The 22661-nt window shown below is 47.6% G+C and overlaps 1 protein-coding gene across 2 annotated transcripts in view; it reads left to right on the top strand.

The window, feature by feature from the left end:
• The window catches only part of RGS11 (regulator of G protein signaling 11), a 158867-nt gene that overhangs the window by 42602 nt on the left and 93604 nt on the right, over window positions 1-22661 (top strand). For both annotated transcript variants that reach the window (XM_083152826.1, XM_083152825.1), the window contains exon 4: window positions 18842-18948. In XM_083152826.1, coding sequence (XP_083008952.1) covers window positions 18842-18948 — 107 coding nt within the window. The remainder of the gene's footprint in view (window positions 1-18841; window positions 18949-22661) is intronic.

The following is a 22661-nucleotide window of genomic DNA, read 5'->3' as shown; positions in this document are numbered from 1 at the left end:
TAAAAACAGAATGGAATAAAAGCCTTTTTTCCATTCCTCCCGAGGCACCGGAATCACCACTCCTTTTTCTAGAAGTGACTGACCCGCCCCCAAAAGAGCGGTTCGGAGTCGTGACTCCTTTGGGAGTGGTGTGGGTAAGAATCTTCTCGGAGGAATACTCTTGAAAAAGGATTTTGTATCCCTGTGAGACAATGTCTAACACCCAAGGATCTCGATCCAACAAGGCCCAAGCTTCCCGGAACCTTAACAGACGACCCCCCACTCTGACTACAGATGGGGCCTCCCCAGGCAGTCATTCCGAGGGTATATCCTCGCCTTTGGTGTTCTGTTTCTTGTGGAAAGAGCCAAATCTAGATTTTGGGGCCTTTCCTTTACTGGACTGGAATTTTCCCCTGAAAGACTGTCCCCGAAAGGACGCACCTCCTCTAGGGGAGGGCTGAAAGGACGGCCGAAAATTTAGATGACTGCTTTGCTGACGGAGCAGGTAGAATGGTACTTTTACCCCCCATGGCCTGCTTTATAATCTCCTCCAGCTCGGGGCCAAACAGCAGTTTTCCCTTAAAAGCTAACGCCTCTTAAGGCCCCCATACATTAGGCCGACTTGTCCGAAGGACAAGTCGGACCTTATCTACTGACAACTCCCCTGGGGGGGGGGGGGTCACATATGATTTGGCACTTGATGTGCCAGGTTTTGCATGTGATAAATAGCATGCGATTTATCACATGCAGTCCCCCCGGGGAGCTGCTGTCAGCGGGAGCCGGGAGCTGAGCAGGGCATGGGGGCTGCAAGCAGGCAGCGGACGCAGCCTGTAGTACCTGCGGTGGAGGGAGCCAGATGCCGAGCGGGGGACTGCAAGCAGGGAGCCAGGCAGGGGAGGCAGTGGCCCACTGGTCCAGGCGGTGAACTCCGCGAGGAGACCAGAGAGCAGAGACCGGGTAGCGTAGGGGAAGCCCGGCAGCAGTGGGCGGACATAGAAATGAATTAACAGTCAGTGATTGGCTGAGAGCTCTCTCAGTCAAAGAGCTCTCAGCCAATTACTGGCTGTCCATTCATTTCCATGTGCCCGGCTTCCCCTATGCTACCCGGTCTCTGTCTCTGATCCCCTTGCGGCGTTCACCGCCTGGAAGTATCTATTTGCGGCATTCCCCCCCCCCGCCCAGGATAGTGCGCCCACTGCCTCTCTAGCCCGGCTCCCTGCTTACAGTCCCCTGCTCGGCTCCCTTTACCACACGTACTATACGCTGCGTCCCCTGCCCGCCTTGGGCTGCACATAAGATTTAACAAATCTTATGTGCAGCCCGTCCGACCTCCCAAATCCGACCCGATGCGCACGGGACCGCGCATCGGGTCGGATGGGATGTCTGCACATGCAATTTGGCCCGATTTCACGGCCCGATTCCTCCGAATCGGGTCAAATCGGGCCCAAATCGCATAGTGTATGGCGGCCTTAAGACCTTTTTGGACTCATTATCCGCCACCCAGGCCTTGAGCCACAGGACTCTCCTGGCATTAACAGAGACAGTGGATACTTTTGAAGCCATCTTGAGAGCTTCTTCCTCCGCCTCTAGTTACATACTCAGCAGCTGCCTTTAACTTTTCAGCCAGCAGCAAAACACCTGAGTCAGCGTGCACCATGGTGCACAAACTGCCAGCCCATACATTAATGGCTTTAGAAACCAAAGCTGACGCTATGAGGGGCCTGAGTGTAAACCCCACCCCCTCAAATATGGCTTTAAGGTTTCCTTCTAGCTTCTTGTCCATGGGGTCCTTAAAAGCCGCACCCCCTGGGACCGGTAGCACAGTAGCTTTTGAAAGCCTTGCGACTGACGCATCCACTACCAGCACCTTCTCCCAGAGGTCTTTATGCACCTCAGGCATAGGATAAAGACTCAAAAACCTTTTTGGCATTTGGAGCCTCTTATCAGGTGTTTTACAAGCCCCTTCCAAAATATCCTGTAAACCTTCATCTGTCAGGAAGGTAACAGCCTCTCTGCGCTGCCTTTTAAACACTGCTCTGAAAGGAGTTTTGTCCTCATCAGACAAATTCAAGGCCTGCTTTACCGCAGCAATCACATCCTCTACCCCAGGGGCCGAGGTATCCTCAGAATCACCACCCTGCTCCCAGGGAATGTCTGACGTGCATTCTCCTTCCTCCCCTGAATCAACTGCAAGCAGGGAAACCGAAAAGGCTGTCTTAGGAGCCCCCTCGGAATCATTATCAAATCTCTCAAACAGAGCATTAAATCTGCTAATACCCTTTGCAGTATCCTGCATCACCTGCAATAGACCAGGATCTGCTTGGGTCAGAGGCAAGGAGCCTGAGGACTGCTGAGAAGATGACATAGGTTTAGGGGAAGATACCACAACATCTCTCTGCCTGTCCAACAACTGCACTAAGGCAGTCACTGACCTGCCCAGGGCACTGGCCCACGCAGGCTCCGCTTGCTCTACCCTCTGGGGTTCACTGCCCATGGGTCTCACAACGGTGCAAGCAGGGCACAATCCCCCTTTGGTCATCTGTTCAGGGGCAAATTGAAGTGCACAAACACTGCACGCGCTCAATGTCAATGTATATCGCAGCCACTTATCTGTCTGAAGCTCTTCCTGATGAAGGGGGAAGCAATGTCCAGGAAATCCACCACTCAGCCAGAATACAGCACTTCAGCTCCGGAGACTGCGTCTCCCAAAGTGGCGCCAAGCAGAGTGAGGGAAGAGACCAACTGTCCCTGCTGCTGCGGGGTCTGTGGACTTTGGCACCAAACCACCCCCAGCCAGCCGCTCCCACTGCTGGATCTCCTCGTTCCTTGTGTCTGCCCTTCTCCTGGGGACCACTTGGAACTTTCCTGTGACAAGCTGCTGTCCTTTTGGAGAAGGAGCTCAGCTTGTAAGCTCCGCAGAAAATGGCCACCACCATCACGGAGCGCCCGTCCCTTATAATCCCCACCTAGCGTGAAGCCGGTTCAGGGACGCTCCAGAGCCCAGGCAGCTTCTTAAAAGCAGCTGACAGCGCTGCACAGGGAGACCAGACAGTGTCTCCTCTGTGCGCAGGGAGCTGACAGGACGCGCTTCTGTCAGCTCCTGCAGTGCTGGCAGTGTGAGGATTCTGGGGGAGATTCTCTAAGCTAAAAATGCGGTAAAAACCCCCGGGTTACCGCGGCGGGGGGCATCGCCAGAAAAATCTGTCGATGCCCCATAGAAGCCAATGGGCTTCTATCGCAACCCTCCGCCGCCCCGCGCCGACCCCCCGCCGCCCCGCATCGCCCCCTCCCCTGTGTCCGGGCAGCACAGCGCAGTGCTGCCCGGACCTGTGACCTCCTCCCTGCGTGATCCTCTTCCGGGTGCAGGGAGGAGAAGAGCCCGGCGCAGCAGCAGCAGCGCCGGGTGTGGGAGGGAGGGGAGAGCCGCCGGGACCTGCTGGGACCCGGCGACTCTCACCGCAAAGGACAGCTCTTAACGCAAGAGCTGTCCTTTGCCTTAATTATCGCATATGTTACAGCATATGCGATAATTAAATATGCGATGGGCGGCGAAGGGGGGTGGAGATTCTTAGAGAATCTCCCCCTCTGTGAGAATCCTCAGCACTGCGTCCTACCTATAAGTGTAAAAATTAATAAAATAAAAAACACCTATCTATCTCTAATCTTCGGCTGCGCAGCAGCCTCTTCAGTATAGCACCTAAAACGAACTGAGGATTCTGGGATGCAGTTGGAGGAGCCTACCTCTCTAAAAGCTTTGGTATAGGTGCCTGGCTCGTGCGGTCCCTCCTACATCCCAATGTGAGCTGTGTCACCAGAACCATTGAAAGAGAAAGTGGGGGTATGAACAGGTCGGGAGGACGCGTACCACTGCGCTCCCCACGCTTTGGGCTGACGTGGATAGTGGGGGTGTGCTAAATCGCATCGCAGAACGAATTGTATGCGATTTGCATACTTTTTGCATACAATTCGATCTGCAGGGAAGTGCCGCCGTGAAACTAAACAAGTACTGACTTTTTTTAGCAAATAGGAGAAAAATCATTCGGCAGCAAACAAACTGATGTGTATGCAAATGCATCTGCTCGCATGCTAGGGAACAGATTAGGCTGGGGGGGGCGCTTTAAATAAAGGTGTATCTGTGTCTAATTGCCTCAAAGCCAGGAGTATATTATATTCCAGGCAGGAAACAATGCACCTTAATCATATTGGGATTCTCCTTCACCACAGATCATTAGCTAATTCAACATGAAGTTATCCTTCGTTAGTGCCGAAAAGCCTTACATAACGTCTCATTAGTTAATAGATCTGAGAATGTTACTGAGATGCGCTCTATCTCCCAGCCCTCCCCACTCCCACATACACTCCAGTGTGAGTGCCTATCATTGTTCTGTTATGCAGTCTGTCTTTTCATGTTCAGTCTGAAATCTGATCATTTTGCAGCTACTTGCAGAAAAGCGTGTCACAGAGATGTGTCAGCTAGCCGCTGTGCTGCTGCATTCTTCTTCTGTAATCGACAGCACTGCACTAGAGTAGAACACACCGAGCTTTTGGTCCTCAGTGGTGACATTGTCATATGTAAACCCATAGGCGTGCGCAGCCCATTTTATTAGGGGGTGCACCATTGGAGGGGTGTGTACATCACGCCTACTGGGCGTGTCCATCCCCGCCTACTGGGCGTGTCCATCCCCGCCTACTGGGCACCAATGCAAACTAAATAGAAGGTGACTTATTTATGTATATGGGCTTCAGAATTAATCATTCCCACCAGAAACACCCTAACACATATACACGCACACACAGACATTCTAGGGTTAAATTTTGTTGGGAGCCAATTAATCTACCAGTATATTTTTGGATTGTGGGAGGAAACCAGAATACCCGGAGTAAACCCACGCAAGTACGGGGAGAATATACAACTCCGCACAGTTAGAGCCATTGTAGGAATTGAACCCATGATCTCAGGGTTGTGAGGCAGTAATGTTAACCATTACACCATCTGTACTGCCCATTTCACATAATGCCACTCACCGTAATGCCCATTACACATAATGCCACACACCATAATGCCTATCACACATAATGCCTATCACAGTAATGCCCATTACACATAATGCCACACACTGTAACGCCCATTACACATAATGCCACTCACCGTAATGCCCATTACACATAATGCCACTCACCGTAATGCCCATTCCACATAATGCCACACACTATAATGCCTATCACACATAATGCCACACAGTAATGCCCATTCCACATAATGCTACCCAGCATAATGCCCATTACATATAATGCCACACACCATAATGCCCATCAAACATAATGCCACACACATAAATGGACATTCCACATTATGCCAGGGGTTGACAAATTTTTGTAAAATAGGGATAATAGGGACAGTGCGTGCTGAAGGCGCGTGACAAAAATTTACAATGTAATGCCTATTACACGTCACACACCCATTACATAGTATACCACATGCCATAATGCCCAATACACATTATGCCACACACTGTAATTCCCATTACACATTATGCCACACACTGTAAGGCCCATTACATATTACGCCTCACACCGTGATGCCCGTTACACCTCACACTGTGATGCCCGTTACATGTTGCACCACACACTGTGATGCCCATTACATGTTGCACCTCACACTGTGATGCCCATTACACCTCACACCATGATGCCCCTTACATATTATGACTCAGACCATGATGCCTATTACGCCTCACACCGTGATGTCCATTACACATTATGCCTCATACCGTGATGCCCATTACGCCTCACACCGTGATGCCCATTACACATTATGCCATGCCCATTACACATTATGCCACACACCATAATGCCCATTACATATTATATCACACACTGTAATGGCTATTACATATGCTACCACATAAATGTCGCTGGGGGCCCCACACGCTGTACACTGTATACCCATTTAATTCTACTCACCTCATCATCGGTCCGGCAGAGCAGCGGTAAATGTCACATTACACAGCGCTTTGGCCCATAGTCACATTACACAGTGCGCAGTGACCAATATTGACCGATATTCACCGATATTCACATTAAGTAATGACCAATATTCGCACATAGTGACCGATATTCACATGACACTGCGCATAGTGACACATATTTACATTATACAGTGCGCAGTGACCAATATTCGCACGTAGTGACCCATATTCATATTACACAGAGCGTAGTGACCAATATTCACATTACACAGCACATAGTGACCCATATTCACTTTACACAGAGCGTAGTGAATAATATTAGCACATACTGACAGGGGCGTAACTATAGCACTGCAGCCCCCGCCACTGCGGGGGGGCGCTGTGCATGTGGGGGCGCCGGGGGCTGCGGTGCTATAGTTAAACCCCCCTCAATCCCCCGCAGACTTACCTATCGCGCTGGTCACGGCGGCTCCGTTCTTCTGCTGAGGACCACCACATAATGGCCGCCCCCATATAGCACACAGTTCTCTGAAACTGTCTGCTGTATGGGGGCGGCCATTTTCTGGTGGTCCTCAGCAGAAGAACGGAGCCGCCGGGATCAGCGCGATAGGTAAGGCTGTGGGGGATTGAGGGGGGTTTGCATGGGCAGCGGGGCGTCGGGGTAGGGGTGCTCGGCGGGGCGGCGGGGTAGGGGTGCTCGGCGGGGCGGCGACGGGGGGGGGCCCCCCCCTAACGGCGGGGGGGTGCCCAAAACGTAGCTACGCCACTGCATACTGACCCATATTCACATTACACAGGGGTTCGGCAGGCGGTGTTCTGCTTGCTAAGCAGCAAAAGATTGCTGCTTAGTGAGCAATCCTGAATTAGGCCCCCTGTTCCCCTCACTACATTCTCACACACAGTCCACTCCCTCACAATATATGTCACACTCACACACACTTACTCACTGGTCCCCAGTCTCTGCACACATCTTCAACCAGGAGCCAGCTAAGCCTGCAGCTGCTGCACGAGTCCACCCGGGCACAGGAAAATACAGGGGGCGTGGCCTAATCACGGACCCCCGTGGCCCCGCCCCCTTTTGAATAGACTCGTGCTGACTGCTGAATCCTGAAGGAACGCAGCCAGCCAGGCCAGCCCAACGCAGCAACTGCTAGCCGGCCAGGGGAGGGGGCACTGCCGGTCATAGGAGTTGCTGCCTGCAATTGTGCTGAGGGTCATTAGGAGGTGCCTGTGCACCCCCGGCACCCCCCTTGCGCACGCCTATGTGTAAACCTTATTTCAGACCAAACTAATCTGTGCATAGAGCAATAACTAGAGGCTTAGGGGCCTGGGGGGGGGGGGGGGGGGGGGGGGGGGGCTTGCAACCTGTAGCGCTATTGCAGAGCATTCCATACCCTCCAACATTTCCATCTAAAAAATCGGTACAGGGGTGTGGCCATAGACAGAGGGGCATGGCCATGGTTAAAAGGGGGCGTGGCCTTCACCATTTTACTTTGGACTACATGTGCCAATTTCTTTATGAGTTCCATTTTAATATAAATACTGCGCTGGCTGTCCCTACCTCGTCAGCTTTGCGGGGTCTGGCCATAAAATCGCCGACTGTCCCCGCTGTCGGGTTCTCCATGCTACGGCACGTCCATGCTGTGGTGACGTCACGCAGCCCCGGAGGTGGCGGCTTTTGCTATTGCGGCCGGGACTTGTGGTCTCTGGACAGCCGACATCCTCCAACCACAGTCTCTCCCTGAGCAGCAGGGGGAGGCAAGGCTGTCACAGCCCTCCGCTGTGCACCCTGGGAGATGTAGTCCTGGCTGGCTGCTTCTCCATGCCCTCTGGGGAGCAGTCGGCAGTGTAATAAACTACATCTCCCAGAATCCCTCAGGCAGCTAAAGCTGATGTTAACAAAAACCGGTACATACGGTACACTTTATTTTAGCCGGTACAGACCGTTAAAAAACGGTACTGTACCGGCTAAAACGGTACAGTTGGAGGGTATGGCATTCTACAGTACGTCCTGCGGATTGGTGCCCTTCGTGCACTATCTGCCACAGGTGCATTAGGTCAGGGCAATAACAGCAGCCATTACAGCCAGTGAAAAGTTCTAATAACAACATAGCCACACTAACATAAAGAGAAAGAGAAGCAGGATCTGGGACAGTAATAACTAGAGACAGGATTATATGCAACATAAAAAGCTTGAAATATGCATGCAAATATGCATGAAAAATACTTAAAATATGCATGAAAAGTGTTAAAATATGCTATATTAAATAATAAAAAAATACTTTTTAACTTATTTATTAAAAAATTGCCATACAATTAGTTGCAAATAAACCTAAAAAATAGGCCCACAGCATCTGCAGATGTCTAGTGCTGTACATAGGATTTTTTTTTCCTGGCTGCTACAGCATACTGCAGCGTACAAAGCTCTACTTGCATCAACCACATGGACCCTCATCTCCAGTGCCGATTGATCAAATGTCAGCATAGCGTGTGAGGGCCGCGCCGTGGAAGGCTTCCTCCCTGCGCCGCATACTCACTATGACACGGCATTTCCTATGCGCCGCGTGATGTCACAACCCTTCCACCTGCCTCCTCTGCTGCAGAAGTCTGTCTCTTGGTGTAAAGTCCCAGGCCAGGGGCAGGCAAAGGTTCAGGAGCTTCGTAATGGCATCTGCCCCGTCTGACTTTTATCAACATGGATTGGCAGCCTAGAGCAGTGTCAGACATAGCGTACATCCAAGGTTCCCCACACTGCGCACATATTGCCACAGCCTGCACACTCTACCACTACCTGACCAGCAGCAGAAGCAGGGCAAAGCAGTGCTGTGACTCGCGAGTGGAAAGGGGGCGCGGCCTAAAATATGCACCATCACTAGATTTTAGGTAAAATATGCAATAACCAGTGAGATTGGGCAAAATATGCAAATGCATATGCAAATATGCAAATGCATATAATCCTGTCTCTAGTAATAACGTATAGTTTATCCTACACAGTGGTGGAAGCCATTTTAGGGGGGTTTGATCCGGGACTATGTAAAAACCAGACCCGGTCAAGACCCCGGACCGGACATCAAAATCTGCAGTCCGAAGCTTGTAGTGTCCGGCCGGGGGGGGGGGGGGGGGTTCCCGTCCTGGGGGTGTCTTGTCCAGAGGGATGCCTGTTATAGCTTTCACCAGAGACATAGGGAAGGGGAGATTACAGCCTCCCCGTGTGGTCCGGACCGTTCTGGTTTTTGGTACATGCCCGGACCATACAGGGAGGCTTTATTCTGTCACGTGAAGCCCCCCCCCAATAAGACACCCCCGGACAGGACACCCCCCCGGACCGGATGCTACAAGCTCCGGAATGCAGAGTTTGATGTCCGGTCCGGGGTCTTGTCCTGGTCCGGTTTTTACCCATACCAGTTGGATCCAGTTATCATAGCAATGTATTAGAAACCCGTAATACCACAGAGGGAGGGATCCATTTTGTCGGCTGAACCAGTATTCAGCACAATCGTCACTGGTTCCTTCCTAGGGCATTCTCATAATATTGGTTCAGCTGACAAAATGCCCGCCTCCAGTGTGTGCTGCTGTCTATGGATCCGCTCTAAACAAGCCACTTTTATTGAGACAAAATTACGCTTCAGCAGTGATAAAATAATCTCATCCTCCCTGTGGATTTGTACTGTACTAAGTGCTAAGATAATGAGGAAATACAGTATGCTGCTGCCTATTTCCACAACCGCGGGGCCCCTGAGATTTCATACTGCGTCCTTCTTCGCTCTTATTTTTCTACAGTATTTTTTTTTTTTTCATTTTGCAAATTTCCTCTAGAGTATATTTCATTTACTAATGCATTCAGGCCGAACATTTCATGTGCAGGGATATCTTTTGTGCCTACAGTGCCGAATCTCATTTAAGGTATTGTGAGGTACATTTGTCCATGTTTGGAGAGAGCTAAAAGAGAAAGAGATAAAGTACCAACCAGTCAGTTCCTGACCTTTTTCAAACACAGCCTGTAAAATGGCAATTAGGAGCTGATTAGGGCTGGTACCTTGGGGCCGATTCCTACCCATTCATTGCGGGCCGAATTCACACTTGCTGTGCTGTTCCCTCCATAGTGGAAGGGAAGGGGGCGGGTAGGGGATGCAGCAGGGGGAACAACCAATGTTATATGGGCACGCCCATAGGGTGTCAAAGTCTGGTTGGGGCGGGCGGAATGTCACATGACAGAAAACACGTGGGTCAGTGAATGGACAGCTGGCATGGACAGAAAACTCTGAATTACTCACGGATCCACGTGTTTGTTAAGTCTGTGACTTATAGTACATCAAATCTTCATGAAGGAGGACACAGGAAGTTTAGCATGCTTCTTTACTCAGGGCAGGAACTACATAGATTACAAAAATTCATACGCCAATTTAACACACAAGAAAATAAGATCTGTTAAATCCTTCCACCGGATATTTACACAGCAATAGGAACTATATACACCACACTCCTCATACTTAGATAAATGCAGACAAATAACAAATGTAGTACTACACAAGGGTATATGTTACCCCAGAAGGCTACAAATCATGCCTTTGGGATGCCTTACTAACTTTGTCTGGGTAACGATGTTTAAATTCCCTAGAGACAGGCTGTTCCGCCAAAGTCACACCAGAAGGTTCAGGGTCAATTGTTGTCGCTAGGGGAACCTCTTGTTCAGGTGACTCGATACTAGGTGTAGGAACAGTCTCTATAGTCAACCCAGAGGGGTATACATTTTCCTCAGTGTTAGGAACAGTCTCTGTAGCAGGCATAGGGGGGTAAACATACCTACATCACTAGCTTGGCTGTGTCCAGATTTCGACTCACAATTCGCCTGTCTCCTGGCCTCAATTATTTGATCAATGTGTCAGCGCCACAATTCCCCTCCAACTTCAATCACTACATCAGTGGGACAGATTTTGAAGAAACTATGCCCGGTTTCCATTTGTCTTCTCTGTAGTCACGGACAAGCACCTTTTGGCCAATGTTGAAGTATCATGTAGGTTTCTGGTAAACAGTTTGAAACTGTTTGTTTTGTACCTTTTGTCTCACTTCTAGTTTTATCAAATCCCACTGAGACAGCAAGTTTCACTGCATAAAAAGCACAGCAGGTGGTTGACCAGTAGTAGAGTGCTTAGTTCTACGATATATGAAAAGGAAGTTGTCAATCTTATGTTGTAAAGGCAAATGTTCCTGGTGTGCCGACTTGATAGCCTTTTTGACTGTTTGTACAAATCTTTCAGCCAACCCGTTAGTGGCCAGATGGTGTGGGGCTGATGTAAAATATCTAATGCCATTATCTCGCATGAACTTTTTAAATTCATTCGACACGAATTGTGGTCCATTGTCACTGCATACTTGCTCTGGTAGACCATTTCTGGCAAAGATGGTTCGCAGAACAGCAATTGTTTTCTCAGACGTAGTGGATTTCATCTTTTTTACCACTGGCCATTTTGAATGAGCGTCCACTGCAATAAGAAACATACAATTCATGAATGGACCAGCAAAGTCTATATGTACCCGCTGCCATGGAGATGATGGCCATTCTCAGGGGTGTAGCGGGGCTGTGGATAGTGAATTTTGAACTCCTTGACACCTTTCACAGCCTTTTGTCAATGTTTTGATTTGCCAATCGATTCCTGGCCACCACACATAGCTTCATTTTTACAGTGCCCAGGTGACCCTCATGTAAATTTTCTAGCACTCTTTTTCTTAGTTTGGGCGTATTAACACTCTGAAACCACACAACAGAGTTCCTTGACAGAAAGTTGATCCCTCCTGGCTGAAAACCCGTAATATTGAGCATTGCTATGTTTAGGCCAACCTTTGATAGTTAAGTCCATTACTTTAGATAAGGGTCTTTCATTGTTTCCTGATTGATCATGTCATTGGTAATAAGTAGCTGTTCTATCAACATATTGTGATAAATGTCCAGGTCATCTTGGTCACTGGCTTCATTGCTTTGGGGGCAATGGAGAATGTGATAGACCATCAGCGTTGCCATGTAGTTTTGTTCCCTTAAACTCAATGTCTTATGAGTGTGCACCCAGGAATAATGACCAACGTTGAAGACAAGTAGCAGTCATGACTGGAACTCACTTTTGGGGGTTAAAAATTGACACCAATGTTTGATGATCAGTTATTAATGTGAACCTTTGTCCGTACAAATATTGATGAAATTTCTTCACTCCCCATACTAGACTTAAGGCCTCTCGATCAATTTGAGCATAATTGTTTTTTCACTTCCATCTCTTAGTTGATAAGACAACACTGCTCCAATGCGATATGGTGAGGCATCGCATGCCAGTCCGATGGGCAGTTTTGGATCAAAATGAGTAAGGACTTTATCAGATGTAATCAATCTTTTTGTTTCTGCAAAAGTCTTTTGTCCACTTCCAATGAGCATTTTTCTGTAGTAAGGCGTTTAGTGGGTTTCTGTGGTAAGAACTTGTGATAATAATTCACTAGACCCAAGTAAGATCTCAGTTGTGACACAGACTGGGGCTGGGGTGCTTGCAGTACTGCTTCAATTTTGTCAGCCGACTTGTGTAGGCCCTCTCTATCGATTACATGTCCACAGTAGGAAATGATTTCTTGGAAAAATGCACATTTGTTTTCATTTACTCTGAGTCCATACTCCTGTAGTCGATTTTAATACTTTCTCCAAATTATCTACTGGAACTATAGGCATAGCCCATTCACTCCATTCCATGGGGGAGAGTATACCAGAGTCTTCCAATTTCTGTAAGTCCTTCTCAACCCTTGGTCGAATAGCATATGGCACTGTACGAGCTTTATGAAACTTTGGAACTGCCTGTGGATCCACCTCTATATTGGCCTTGATGCCCTTTAATGTGCCTATTCCTTCGTGGAAAATGGATTGTACAGCATCCAACAGTTTTGAAAGTCCTTTAGTAGCTGCGTCACTGCTAGATACATTGGAGGTGGTAGACTGTAACGTGTGAATGGAATGCCAGTCAAGCTGAATTTTTCTTATCCAATCACAACCCAATAATGCCGTCCCACCCCGTGGAAGTACGTATAAATACAGTTCATGATTATTGCCTTTGTATTTCACCAAAACCTTTATTTTTCCCAGTGGAGACACCAGTTCGCCCGTGTATGTGCGGAGATTCACTGATGTTTTCTTTAAAGGAATTGTAGCAAATAAGCATTTGTAATCCTTTGCATTTATCACAGACAGAGCAGCACCTGTGTCTAATTTCATTTTTAAGTCAATACCTGCTACACGTGATATACACGTGGCACTCTTTTTGACGTTACAGAGTGCACATCTAGGCTGCCTAAGCCTTTTTCTGTCCCAGTACTATCAGTAGAGTCAGATTGTCGGTTACCTTATGCACCTGGGGTGTTGTATATTTTCTCCCAGGGGCTTTATATGCTTGTGAGCGGTTGGGGGTTTTCCCCGACTGACATGTCCTTTCAATATGGCCTCTTTTCTTACATTTGCAACATACTTTGTCTTTAAACCAGCACTGACTGGCTTCATGTGAGAACTTCCCACAGCAGGTACAGGGCTGTCTCTGATTCCAATGAATTGGAGTGGTAGAACATTCTGGAGCCTTCTGTTGCAATTCTGATGCATCTCTAGTTGCAGTCTCCATTGAAATAGCCATCGATAGTGCCCTCTCTAAGGTCAGTTTAGGTTCAGCTAGCAATTTATTTTGTGTATTTGCACTTATCATCCCACAAACCAATCGATCTCTTAAGACAGGCATGTCCAAAGTCCGGCCCGGGGGCCAATTGCGGCCCGTGCCGTCATTTCAAGCGGCCTCCAGCCAGAAGCGGGCAGAGCATCAGATGCAGGATGCACAGCACAGGACACTAAAGGTGGGATCCTGGCGAGCGTGCCTTGCCTTGCTGTTTACCTTGCAGTGAGGAGGTGCTGGCCGCCATAGTCAGATGTGTTTGGCGGCTTTCGGGTGAGTGAGCGTCCAACCCCTGGACATTCAGAGAAGGGGGGGCAAGCTACGGGACAGAGTGAATGGGTGCAGAGTGGGGAACATACAGTGAATGGGGGGCATACAGAGAAGGATGGTCAGGCAGGGGAATATAATAAAGGGGGCAGAGTGCAGGACATACAGCGAATGGGGGCAGGCAGGGGAATATACAGTGAAGGGGCAGGCTAGGAGACATACAGTGAATGGGGGCATGCTGGGGGACATAAAATGAATGGGGGCAGAGTGGGGGACCATTCTGATGTGATTACTGATTCAAAGAATGTCAGGATGATTGGTCGGCCCCCACACATTTTCACCTCACCAAATCTGGCCCTCGTCGCAAAAAGTTTGGACACTCCTGTCTTAAGGCATCTGATAACCCTGCTCCAAACTCACAGTGTTCAGATAACTTAATGCAGCAATGTACTCAGACACGTTTTCAATTTCGCTTTGATTTCTTCTGTGAAACCTGAATCTTTCAGCAATCACTAATGGTTTAGGATTTAGATGCTTTTGTAAAATGTCCACAATGTCAATGAATGACTTGGTGACTGGCTTCTCAGGTGTTACTAAACTCCTCAGTAAACTGTATGTTTTGGCCCCATCACACTTAGTAAGACTGCTACTTTCTTGTCAGCCTGCACACAGTTAGCATCACAGTACAATTCCACTCTCTCAATATATGTAGCCCAGTCCTCTATAGCACTATCAAAAGCAGCTATTGTGCCAATATATCCTGACATTCTGCCTTAATGTCCTCTTTCCTCTCTTCTGTACAGAAAGAATGATAGAACTCACATGCTCCTGTATTTAGTGATGGCTGTCTGCATGTGCTGCCCTGTTTCACCCCACAATTGTGTAGAGTCAGTCCTTTGGCATTCCACTGATCACTGGAGCAATACTGAAGAATAGGTTTTAACCTCATCAGTGTTAACTCTGTGACTTATATTACATCAAACCTTCATGAAGGAGGACACAGGAAGTTCAGCAATGCATGCTTCTTTACTCATAAACTGCAGGGCAGGAACTACATAGATTACAGATATTCATACGCCAATTTAACACACAAGAAAATAAAATCTGTTAAACCCTTCCACCGGATACTTACACAGCAATAGGAACTATATACACCACAGTGTTTTGGTCAGAACTGCGGATGTTTTTGATTTTACTAATTAAAAAAAAAAATTGAATGGACATTGGTGTAAAAATGACTAAAAAAGGTCCAAAAGCAGCCACAATTGAATAGCAAAGTTTGGACTATTTGATTACCCCCCTATATCTTTAAAGTTTTCACACCCCTTTAACTCTGAGCAAATCAGGGTTATTTCCAATACTCATGATGAATGCAAGGGATACTTGCATTGTGCAAAATTACAGGAGAACATAGCGACAATACAAATTTAGGTGATGACGAATGTGCCCCTTGGTGATGACACTTATTCAAACTGGAAATGCTGAGTTAATCCGAGTACAATAAGGCTTCATAAAAGTCAGTTATTTTACTGCAGTCCCCTAGGTAAGACAAATAATCTATATAGCATGGTGTAAGTTTGTGCTGTGCTTGATTGTTTTAGCTTTTTGGCCATCTAAAACCAATCTAGTCACTGGGAGCAAGAAGTGTGTTCATAAAGTAGGGTGCGAGATACCGCATTAAACTTTCACCTAATGGTGTCACACTACAAAATTCTAGTTTTTGGTTTAGTTGCCGTTTAAGTACACAATTAAGAAATATTTCATATGCAAATTAGCGAATGTACGTGCCTTGTATGCCTTTGTATGTTTCATTTGCTATTACTATAGATAATATTTTGATGTGCATTAAATATTCTGAGTGAAGCGACTGGCACAGGACGCCGTGTTAGTGAAAGAGATGGCTCAGGTTTACCCAGCATCTGTCTCTAGGTCTGTGTGGGGAAACAAAGAGCCTGGCATCAGCGTATATCGTGCCCCTGTCTGTTCCATTATAGAGAGGGGAGCCTCGCATCATCAGGGATCTTTATTTATGCATGAAATGAATGAGGACGTGAGCCGGAAAGTGTTGCGTGCGACGGGCAAAACATCATGTAATGCTAACTTTGATGTGCAGGAGATAGGACACAAACACACACACACACACAACACTTCTCTGCGCACTACATTAAGGACCTCAAATGGACAAAACCATGTGCACTGCAGGTGGGGCAGATGTAACTTGTGCAGAGAGAGTTCGATTTGGGTGAGTTATTTTGTTTCTGTGCAGGGTAAATACTGGCTGCTTTATTTTTACACTGCAATATAGATCTCACTTTGAAGTAAAACCCCACCCAAATCTAATTCTCTCTGCACAAGTTACATCTGCCCCACCTGCAGTGCACATAGTTTTGTCCATTTGAGAAGTAATTTGCCTTTGCGAGTGAACCAGATTAAGGGCCCAATTACCTTATTCTGGTCCGTTCGCAGGCCTGCGTGCGTTCGCACAGGGCCAATGTTTTTGCATTGAGCATTTCTGTGCATGCGCTTGGTGCGTGCGTCCATGATGACCAAACTGGTCGCTGGGTGCATGAACCCATGCTTGCAAACGGAAGGCGGGGGTGGCGTGCTGGCCCAATAGCATATGGTAACCCCCAGCGTTCCATGGGTGTTCTCATGCTAATGGAGCCTTCACGGACATGCGGGGGGCATCACTAGATGTCAGCTGCCTGCCCACTTCCACATCTTTCGATTATCGTCGACCATCGAAAGATGTAGGAGGGTCCCAGTGTAAAACATCCATTCGCAGCCAGTGCAAATGTACATGCCTTGCGAATGGTGGGCCGGCGTACCACCATTAGCATGGCGGGATCTGGTTCACTGGCAAGGATGCGAATTCGCATCCGAGTGAATGAACAAGAATAACCCCCTAAAACTATTGATGATTGCTGATATGGTTGTATGGTCTGGCTCTATAATGTGTGCAGGATGGCCCAAATAAGTATGCGTCATTGCGTCGACATGCATTGGCTCAACCGCTGAAAGTCGACATGGCTTAGGTTGACACCTGAAATAGGTTGACAAGTATGGAATGTCGACACAAACATTAGATCGACAATGGCTAGGTCGAAAGTCAAAATGTCTACATGGTTTTTTTTGTCGACATAAACACCGTGTCGGTGCACCGCGTCCCCTCGCATGGCTCTTTGCACTCGCCATGCTTCTATTCTATTGTCCCACCACGCCCTAGTGGATGTCAGCACATGTCAGCTCAGAAAAAAGTGAAAAACCCCATGTCGACCTTTGACTGTCGACCTAGCCATACATGGCAGTGGTAAAGGGGTATAAATCCTCCACCAATCATACAATCCTGTAGCATAGATCGTGTACTTTAAAATGTCGTAGACAGGCTCACTACCACACAGCCAGCCAATCAGCACCTTCCTGTCATGTCACAGACTGGGCTTGAAAAATGTCAGGCAGGAGCTGATTGGTTGGCTGTTTATCACTATTCATTTTACTATGGCAACAGACAAAGGACCCGATTCAGACCAAATCGCTGCTGTACAAATTCACTCAGTGGCTGATTATCAATACACTGCGCACACGTACGGTACGTAGTACCCAAGCCCCAAGCCATCCTGCGATAAGTCTGCTACTTTTTTAATTGCCGGCTGTTGACATGGTGATTGACAGGAAGTAGGTGGTAACCAGCCATTTCATGGGAGTGCCAAGGAAACCGTAGGCATGCCCGAAAGAAAAACCCGCTGGGAGTGACAGAGAAAATGCAGGTGTGCCCAAACGCCTCAGGGAAGGGGGTGCGATGTCAGCAAAAGGCCGGATATGGCTGTATTCATCGCAGCTGCTGAGTATGTTTTTGGCTGCTCTGAGCCTGAGGTGACTGGTGCCCAGTGGAAAAATGATTTGATGGTGGGCGGCTGGCGAATGTATTTTCACATGGCTGTCAATAGATCGCACAGTGATCACATTAATTCGCAAGGCAGGATTCACTCCACCGGGGCGGCGTCTACCTAAACGCTGTCCGCAGCCATCGGCCCGGCGATCATGTCTGAATCAGCCCGATATGAAAGTTGTAGCTTCTGTATTTATCAGACAGTATTTGCCAAGCACAGCCCCAATGTCACTGTCCCACACCACTTGTCATAATACAGTGATAGCACTGCTGGCTCCTAATTGGTTGTTCGTGTTTGCCAATCAAATGTTTGCTCTCATTTTATAAATTGTACTAGAAAATTAACACCTGCAATCTTATTCATTACTATGGACAACACCACATTTTCTTCGTATTTCCCAACGCTCCTCATTATATCCAACAACAGTGGGCCTCTTTTAGGGCCAGATTCTCTAAGCTTCAAAGGTGATAAAATGGAGAGTGATAAACAACCAGCCAATCAGCTCCTACCTGCCATGTCACAGACTGTTTTTGAAAAATGTCAGGTAGGAGCTGATTGGCTGGCTGTTTATCACTCTCCATTTTATCACTTTTGAAGCTTAGAGAATCTGGCCCTTAATGAGGTAATAACACCAGCTTACCATCAGTACAGGCGGCTATTAAAGAACTAGTGGGGCCCATAAATCAGAGAAGTATCAGGACAATTCCCCATTCTCCCGATGCCTAGGTTGGTGTATCGGGAAAATCCAACATGTTGAAACCTCCGATTGTGACCCCAAAACAAATGATAGGGATCAGTGAGTCGGGAATCTTTAACATGCAGTTTTTTTGGGTGATTCCCCAATTGATTGCAGATTACCTATGTCCTTCGTATTTGATTTGTGGTTTGGAAGGGTGACATTAGAACGGGAGATCAGCCCATAGATGTATAGGCCCCATTCATTATTATCAATATATGTCACAATACCTTCTTATGTTTTTTTATTTTCTTTCATTTATTTATTTCCATTGAAGTGAAACAGCTGCTTAGAACTGGTTTTATTGTTTCCTAGAGTCTCTACATCTCGGGAACTTGCTTGTGAAGTATGGATATATCTACCCGCTGAAGGACCCCAGAAATCTCGTTCTTAGAGCCGATGATTCCCCGTACAGATTCCAGGTAACTCTCACCCGGCAGATGGTAAAGTATCCGGTCAATCTCTTCCAGCGCATTGCGGCTTCTCACGGATTGTCTTATTGTATATATCGGGGGCTATTGTACTGTACACAACTTGCTTACAACCCTATGTGGCCCTAGGCAAGATGCCGGTTGGCTGCCCCTTTTCTCCTCCATTTGTTAATTGAAAATCAACATAAAAAGTAAAATGGGCCTCTCCGTACCCGTTGGGTCATCATTGGTAAGAACCAAGATTACTTAATGGATCTGGCTCTGAATTGTACAGTTACTCAAGAAGACTGTGCATGGTGACACATATCACAGAGATGCTATGTAAGCGGGTAAGGGCTAGGGTTGCCACCTCAGGCATCTTCCATTCCTGGAGATCCCCCCCCCCCCCCCACACACACACACACACCTTCATGTGCACGCGTGCTCCCGGAGAAGTGGGCGTGGATTTGCAAACGGACGTGACCTCTAATACAGAGATGTATTAAAGTCGCTATTGTTACATTTAATAACACATTTCCCCTACTGACAGCTCCTACACAGGGATACCTCATACATCCTCCCCTCACCATGACACCAGTGACAACAACTTCACAGCAACCTCCCCCAAACACTGACCGTCCACACACATTAATCCCCCCTCCACACTGGCCTCACCATTTCCTCAGCTGACAGCACAGATGGCAGAGGTCCCCTGGGATTGATACACAGTAGCAGCAGGCTTATCTCTCCTCTGTGGCTCAGTTTGGTAGGAAGCGCTGCTGCAGCATCCTAAGCTGTTGGCTGCACAGTGCTCCTCGTCCTCTCCTCTCCCACGGCCCAGTCTAAATATTTCTGGAGGTAGAGGGAGCTGTGGGGCGGGCAGCAACTCAGAAGTGCTGCACTGTGCATGCCCTGTGGCCTTTCTGGTGCCCGTAGCTTGCGCTCTGCCGAAACCACCCTCCCTATGCCCCTGACAGTGTGCACACTCAGTCGGGAGGTTGTGGAGGCTTTCAAAGTCAATCGGATTCCGGGAAAATTCCAGAATCCAGGAGACTGCAAAAATGTCCTGGAGGGTTGCCACCAATTCAGGGAGAATCCAGGAAATCCTAGTAAGAGCAGGGAGAGATCAGAAACTTTCTCACTTTACCTCCGCTCTCCCGGAGAGGAGAATAACAAAGTCGGCAACCCTGATTTAGGGACTGATTCAACTCTACACAAGGTTCCAGACAGAACTTTGCACCATGGGCCTTATCAGGGCCGGATTAACAATGGGCCTGATGGAGCTAAAGCTCCAGGCCCACTCTCCAAATAGGCCCATTTTGTAGCTGAAGTCCAGGGCTTTCCAACGAGCCTAGCCCCGCATTGCTAGCCTCCCGGGAACTGGAGATATCGCCAGGCAAAGCTGGAACGTTTTCCCCATAGGATAACATGGGACGCGCTAATTCCAACCCCACCCGGGTTCCAATGGCTGCCAGTTCCCCCTTCGGCATCACAGAAGCTTGAGGTTGATCTCAAATCGCTGGGCCTTAAATCTGATACCAGGCTGGTCCATATGGGTTCATTGGTTCTAGAGATATTGCGGGTAAACCGATTTTTTTCATTTCTGAAATGTAATTTTATGGCTGTTCATGTTGTTTGAGGGCAGATTTCTCTGGAACCAAATGGCCCAGATTCACGGGACCAAAATCATTTGAAGCCCACATGAAAATGGGTCAGTTGGTTCCGAAGATATAGCTGGTTGTTTAAAGGGGGGGTTATCTCCCCCTCACACCAGAAAATGCAGCCCGGGAATGTCCCTGCATGATCGTGGGATCATATTACTGGGTAAGTCCCTGCATTTTATGGTGTGAAAGGGGTATTATTTCAAATAGCCGGGACCTGCAGTGCTCTGAATACAGCCGGGCAGCCCCCTGTTCTCTGCCCGGCTGTCCTTTCTGCCCTTTGGTAATGAGCATGTAATCCCACATGGCAATGAGCATGGAACCCCTGGCAATGAGCATGAAACCCCTGGTAATGAGCATGTAGGTAAGCAGCACTTATGTAGCATCATTTTTAATAGGCATTATGGTGTTTGGCATAATACGTAATAGACATTATGGTGTGTGGCTTTAACATGTAATGGGCATTATGGTGTAAATTTTTAATGCGCGCCTACGGCGCGCAATGCCCCTGTTTATGGAACGTATTGTGCATTATTGCTCAATCTGTTTGGTATAGTGTTTATTTGGGGTCAATCCATGTGGCAAAATGTGAATTTTGCCTTAATCTGTGTGACATAACGTGAATTTTAACTCAATCTGTGTGCCATAGTGTGAATTTTGGCTCAGTCCGTGTGAATTTTGGCTCATTCCATGTGGCATAATGTGTAAGAGGCAAGTACAGTATAAGGGGTTACTATTGTGTTGCATGATTTGTATAAGGGGTATATGGTGTGGTAAACTTAGGTGACCACATAAAAGATGCTGAAATGTTGTCTACCAAGTTTCGGCTTTCAGTATTTTTTTATGACTGGAGTGTCAGCTCACCCCACAAGTATCTTAGGACATCGGCATCCTGCGGGTGCACCTTTGGAGGGCACCATGCAATATATCTCCCTGCCTTTTCCCTATGCCAGCAGCCTGCCTTTTCCAGGCATATATAATTAGTTGAAAGTATTTACACAAATAGAGATACACCCATAAGCAGACCACCAAACAGAACACTGGTCACGCCCCCCACATTATTAGATGCTGGCCACAACCCCTATCATTGCGCATAATAGGCCCTTGCTAATTTTCAGCTCCAGGCCCATTTAGACCTTAATCTGGCTCTGGGCCTTATTCTAGTTCACTCTTTCTGTCAAAATCCTTCTTAGATGGACAAAACCATGTGCACTGCAGGTGGGGCAGATGTAACTTGTGCAGAGAGAGTTAGATTTCAGTGGGGTTTTACTTCAAAGTGAGATCTATATTGCAGTGTAAAAATAAAGCAGCCAGTATTTACCCTGCACAGAAACAAAATAACTCATACAAATCTAATTCTCTCTGCACATGTTACATCTGCCCCCTGCAGTGCACATGGTTTTGTCCATCTAAGAAGGATTTTGTCAGAAAGAGTGAACTAGAATAAGGCCACATGTGACCTCTGCATATAATGCCACTGGAATTGAGTGAGAATCATGTTGTGCGGTGCTTTATGCTATAGTAGTTTTTTAGGTACTTGTTTCCTAGAATGGCCACAATCGCGGGCATCGTGTACCTTAAGGTTAAGGTACACGATGCCCGCAATGGACCTGATTTCCTTTGAAATCAGGTCCATTTTGCCGGCAAAGGCAAAATCGGGGGCATCGCGTCGGTCGCGTGCATTACCATGGCCCCCGACGCGACCGACGCGATGCCCGCACAGGTCAACTTAATTTGAGTGCAGCATATTTATAAATGCCAGCATAGAGCAGCTACTTTGTGCCCAGGTATATTCAGCTTGTTATGAATACTACTCCTAGCTTGGGCAGTGCTATGCCCACTGCCCTCACCACAAATCTCTCCTCTTGAGTCACTCATGCCTGATCTTCCCGGTCTCCCCTTTGTGTCGTCAGTACTTCTTTTGATGATCAGAACATGATAATAATAAGTGTAACTGCAATATTAATTTGCTTATTAAATGTTAGTCCGTTGGTCATAATCAATATGGCCCTTCCTATTACGCCTTGGACTGAAGTAAGATGACCCAGATGAAGAGGTAAGTAT

Source organism: Crinia signifera, chromosome 7 (assembly GCF_055691185.1).
Source record: "Crinia signifera chromosome 7, ASM5569118v1, whole genome shotgun sequence".
NCBI classification, from domain to species: domain Eukaryota; kingdom Metazoa; phylum Chordata; class Amphibia; order Anura; family Myobatrachidae; genus Crinia; species Crinia signifera.
This window is presented reverse-complemented; position numbering and strand designations above follow the sequence as displayed.